At 32.6% G+C, this 6,006-nt stretch overlaps 1 protein-coding gene across 1 annotated transcript in view; it reads right to left on the bottom strand.

Moving 5' to 3' along the window:
• The window catches only part of LOC117124937, a 72,829-nt gene continuing 66,823 nt past the window's right edge, over positions 1-6,006 (bottom strand). Inside the window, exons 55-56 of the mRNA XM_033271275.1 lie at positions 3,748-3,953; positions 1-1,886 (exon numbers count right to left, since the gene is read on the bottom strand). Of these exons, the coding sequence (XP_033127166.1) occupies positions 1,716-1,886; positions 3,748-3,953 (377 nt within the window). The 3' untranslated portion in view covers positions 1-1,715. The remainder of the gene's footprint in view (positions 1,887-3,747; positions 3,954-6,006) is intronic.

A 6,006-nucleotide genomic window follows, 5' to 3' on the forward strand; every position in this document is an offset into this window, starting at 1 on the left:
TCACATAAAATTCCCTTCCAATATTTATTGTAAAATTTGAGATCAACAAATACCCACTTAACTACAGCAGCAAAATATACAGTACATAGGAAAGATCTGATCTACAAGTTAATATTATCTCTATGAAATTAGGTACTATAAAATACCTCCTGTAAATAAGCTCAAAATGTTATATATTATATATATATATATATATATAATGAATTAACAATAGTAACATACATCAATTGTTAAAAAATGCTGACATTTTTTGTGAAAATGTATAAAAATATTTTTCAATCATTATGCATGATGCATAAAACTGATTTAGGAATAAAAATACGATGGGTATGTTATTATATACAATTTTAAAATAAGTAAATAAAATGATAGGTTTGTACAATAAGACCCTTGTTTTGTTGCCAATGACACCTTAGTCCTTAAAACTACTAAGTGTTAATAAAATACCAGATCAAAAGAGTGTACAAGTTGGTAAAGAATACAAATGGAATAAGTAGTATACAATAAGCTACACAAGTGCCTTTGCTATATAACACTTTCTAATCTACAACATGTCTATGATTATAGTATTGTCTTAAGGATTGTTTTTGAAAATATGGAAAAATACAATTTAATCATATACTGTACCTTAGTAATGCTTAAATAGTTAATTAATTAAAATATCATAATTATAATTACAGTACAGACATTTAATTGTACTACACTATTAACAAATTTTCAGTAAAATTACTTCCATAAAAATTAACTGTATAATGTATTTCCAACACAATAATGATTAAATAGGAACAAGTTGTTTCATTCAGATGATGCAAATCTCATTGATCTAGCATAGAAATGTATTTAGGCCTAACACTATTTCTTTTACTCCTCACTTTCTGAGCATGATAATAGTCTAGATTGTTTAATGTATCAGTTGATGTAAATTTATGGGTTTTCTCCACTTGCATAGTGTAAACACATCTAACATCATATTGTGAAATAATACTATACAAATGAACATCCAAAAAATATTATTTAGATGAACACTGAACACTTTTGTTAAATATTTTACAAATCAGCATATCTGAAATTATGAATTATGTAAATGTATACTTGTGAAATAATACATTAATTCTTGGGAAGTAATATAATAAAAATAAAGAAAATGTGAATTAATGTTATGCAAATTAACATATACAAAATAAATTATACACATTAAATAACATTACACATGTGAAATGACATTATAATAAATAAACATATTAGAAAAAACATGCAATAATATTATGCAAATTTACAAAAGTGAAATATTATGCCAATTAATACAGGATATAAAATACATATGAAATAACGTTATTCAAACTGACAAATACAAAGTAATTTTTATGCAGATTAACACAAATGAAATAACAGATCCAAACCCGGGTGGTCTGGTATAATTAGGGTTTGATTAATATTTTGATATAAAAACTCAAAACAATGTAATATATAAAGGCCTCATTGATCAGCAAAAATTTCATGACATTATTACGTTACTACTGAATTCAATTATTGATACAGATATCGATTATTTGACACTGAAATCATGTATTTCATATTGATTAGATATGAAAAATATTGAATGTTGATTAATTTGATATTAATAACTGATATAAAAATCCAGCTATTTTAACTATTATACAATTCTGTGCTAACAGCCAATGAGTTAATATTATTTTCATTCATTTAATTATAAATTAAATTTTATAATCATAGGTTACAAAGAATCCTGTTCCCTGAACTGCAGAATTACTTCTGAAGGTGAACTGTGAAAAATCTGAACCATCTGCAGCACTGGTGAATGTAGCAGGGAAGGCTGGAATTATACATAAACGAAGAGGAGAAGCATCAGACCCTGAGTCGGTAATCTGTCAAAATAAGATAAACACACATTAAAGAAAATAATAAATCAGCCAATTTCATTTACTTTAATATTAAATAAGACAAACAAGATTCTGATGTCATATGATTCTCATGTTTCTTTGTATTTAATGGTCGTGGTCATTTCACTTGTAATAATGTAGTTTTATATAGCGCTGTATCCATCTAATATAAGTGTAGGAACTCGATCAATGACTTTCTTCGCCCCTAAGGATCCCTTCGTGTCTGTGCTACCCGGTAAACCGGTACCAGCAATTATCATCGGCCACCACAGGGGCTGTCTGTTCCAGTACACCGGAGTATCCTCCTACTCATCTTGAATGATGTACTGTTTTTTTTTTAATAGTGCACACGATCCATCGTATACACTGGGCCTACGGTTTATAGTCCTTATCCGAGAAGACTTCTCCCATCAGAACCATAGGCGAGCGTGTCATTTTGAACCAGCGCCGATATATTGGCAATAGTAACAACAGCGCCGATATTTTGGCAATAGTAACAACAACTTCAAAGATAACCCTTTGCTTAAATGGCAATCAGTGGAGTTCCTGTAGAAGAATAGAAGTATGGGTCTGGGGAGACCTGATGTTATAAATCAGACAAACAGCTGAATTCTGCAGTCTCTGTAATTTTTTAGCATCAGTTGTTGTAAGCTCAGTATACAATGAGTTGCAGTAGTCAATTCTTGACAGCACAAGTGCACGAATGGCTGCAAGGCAAGTCTCCTGATTAATAAATTTATGGATCCTACACAAGTTACGAATGTGGAACTTTACAGATCAACAAACAGACTGGACTTGATCAGAAAGTGACATCAAAGAATCAAAGGTGACTCCAAGGTTACGGACAGAGGTAGAAGGAGAAACATCAAAATCTCCTATGGACAATGAAGCAAATTTGACATAATCCGGTTTTATTTTATTTTATTTTATTTCAACAATATTTTGTGAGGGTGGTCCATCCAGCCTGAGCTGATCAATTGGGACCCTCAAGGTGCCTCTTAGAAGCAAATATAAGGAACTCAGTTTTACTGTTGTTAAACCTTAGCTTATTCTGAGCCATCAATTGCATTATGTCAACAATACAGAACTTAAATTTATCAAGAGCAAGATGAAAAAATAAGGGGTCAGACGGGTCGAAATCTAAGTAGAGCTGGAGATCATCAGCATAGAAGTGATAATTAATGTTGTGACGTTTGGTGATTCCACCAAGTGGGGAAATATAAAGGCTGAACAGTAAAGGTCCAACAACAGAACCCTGTGGTATACCATACCTTAATGTATGTAGTGAATAAGTCATCGACAGGGACATAACAACTGCGGTTGGTAAGCAATGCTATAGCCAGGATTTTCAAACAGTGCAGGACAATATCAGGGTGGTCCCACTTTATGCATAAATTCAAATAATGTGGACCCATTTTCTTAACATTTTACCCATTTTAGGCTAAATATGAAAAATATGGACCCATTTTTCACCCCAGTGTACTGGTTCATGCAGCCGCTGTTGTGGGCAGACTAGAGATAGCTGTTACCGGTTTACAGGGTACCTCGGAAAAAGAGACCCTTAGGGGAGAAGAAAGTCCACACCTCAAGAGCTTAGGGACTCCGGTATAAAGCGCTGTATACATCAAACTACACTAATTTACATTACATATATAATAGTCAATTATACTCATGTATGTATTAGACAGTTTCATTTTATATAACTATTTAAGTCAATTTCATTTGACCGTATTAAGTTATTTTTTTGTAATTCACAAACCATTACTGGTATTAGGACAGCAAAGATCACAAAATATACATATCAAACATTAAAAACTGATCTATAATAACAAGCAATATACATTACCTCAATATAGTCGGAATTTTGATCAGTACAAGAATTGCCACTGGTAGGAGCCTCCACGTCGAAAGTTTGAATATTGAAAACAACCCTCATTCCCGCAGGAACAGTAAAATTCCATACACAGGTTATGTCTGGTGGGTAATCACTATCATAGTTTGGTGACGAAAACGAGCCCTCCGTTGGAGTCTCTCCAAAGGCTCCTCCACATCCTAAAATCCAAATATAGTAACAGAAATAAAGGTGAATAACCTATAGTATAGAGTTTAGATTTGATGACATAGTGACTGATTAATTTTTTGTTAGATCTGCTTGGCGGACCGTAGGGTGAACTGCAGGGTATGCTAGTGGAAAATGTTTGTTAGCCTACAAAGACTGCGTTTTACAAATGTATATTCTTTCTTATACCTGTATGGTTGTCTTATCATATCATATAATTTATTTTACCATTCAAATTTACTAAAATGAACATAAAAATACAAAAATACAAAACAACTCAGCAGTACCTGGTAGAATTTCTTAATGAGGGCAAAGCCCATCTGTCTGGGAACCGATGAAACAGATGTAACAAAAACATCAAAATAATTATTTGTAAAGCGCCTAAATAAAATATTATTATTACAATTAAAATCATTATCATTAAAATTATCATTATATTGGTTAAAACTGGAATATAATTTGATGGAAGCATGGTTTCTTTAAAAGAATTCCTATTCCTGTACATTTAACAAATAAATAATACAATTTCCTTCTACGCTGGTCGTATGTGTGCAAATTTATGTTAACTTTAATCATTGAGATCACAGAATGTCTAGTAATACAAATAACATGATTGACAGCGGAGGTCCTTATGGTTACAGAGGAAAGTGAGCAATGAGAAGAGGACCATGCACATACTCTTGGAAGCAGTGCTTCCACTCCAGTGTTAAATTTGCAATTCTAACGCCACCATGCGTTTTGCCGAATAGGAAGTTTTACCATTGTAGGGTATGCTCTCACTTCCACTGCCTCACTGAAACAAGAGATAGGCTGATATTGAAAACCAGCCATGCGGAAATTCATAGCAGGCGAGAGGACGATGCGAAAGGCTGAAGTAATTTAGATTATTCTAGAAATCAAGGCAAAGTAGGCCAAAAAAAAACCAAAAAAAAATTAACAATATTCACTTAGCTATTCTAATGAACTGTAGCCATCTACTCAAAAATTAAGGCTGCCATAGAAGATTGTAGCTAAGGAATGTTAAATAAAAATGGAGAAAAGGCACAATAATTTTGTATTTTTTTTTGTTTTAGCATGGTATGTACTGCATACCTTGCTTGGCTTGATGGTCCGACACTAGATAAAAGTATAAAGCATCACTGCAAGATGACTTTAGTTTATCAAAAAAAAAGACAGTATCTCTTCAGAGATCTGTTGTGTATCTATATTTAAGGTGTGTGCATCAAATACTAGAGTTATATTCCCTTCCAATTGGATTTGAATGTCCAACAAAAGTCTCAATGGCTTATTTGGTTAAGCCATCTGCATAGACAGCAGAAGGTCCTGCGTTTGAATCCCAGTTGGAGCAATTTTTTCACACCTGCAGACTTTTTACTGTTTATAATTTATACAATTATATATACATATGAAAAGATAAACTCCTTTTTCAGTTGTATATACTCAAAATGCAGCAACTCAAAATTATATATACACACAGGTATATGACAAAAAAACCTGTATCTATAAATATATATATATATATATACAGTCGAGTCCGCCAAAGTCGACTCTGTTTAAGTCGAAAATTCGCGTCAGCCGAATTTTTGAAAAAGTCCCAATTCTTTCCTATGTATTACTGTGTAAATTGTTTGTTTAAGTCGAATTTCGGCTATATCGATGGAATTTTTCTTTCCGGATAGGCCGATTTTAAAGGTCGCGCCCCCAAAAACTCTTCCTGCCCACCAATTGGTCCATTTTCGTGGGGTGTTTTGCAGACTAGACATGTGCTTCGGCTGTGATGACGTCAGATCGCCCAAAGTTTCATAGTGCGTGACAGTAACAAGCTCGGTGTAATCAAGAATGTTTTAATTAAACAAATTTATAAAACAAAACAAAAAACAAATAAGAAACCCTCATGGTATATTATTATATATAGTCAAATCTAAATAAACCTAACAAATTATATTTTATTCTCTACAAATTTCCTCCGTAATTAAATTAGCAACATGTTTTGAAAAGCGTCTTGAGTTTAAAGAATGAATGAGGTGCATTTGAAATTTACACCGA

This window comes from Anneissia japonica, unplaced genomic scaffold (genome assembly GCF_011630105.1).
Source record: "Anneissia japonica isolate Jap-2015-1 unplaced genomic scaffold, ASM1163010v1 scaffold8236_len642391_cov169, whole genome shotgun sequence".
NCBI lineage: Eukaryota > Metazoa > Echinodermata > Crinoidea > Comatulida > Comatulidae > Anneissia > Anneissia japonica.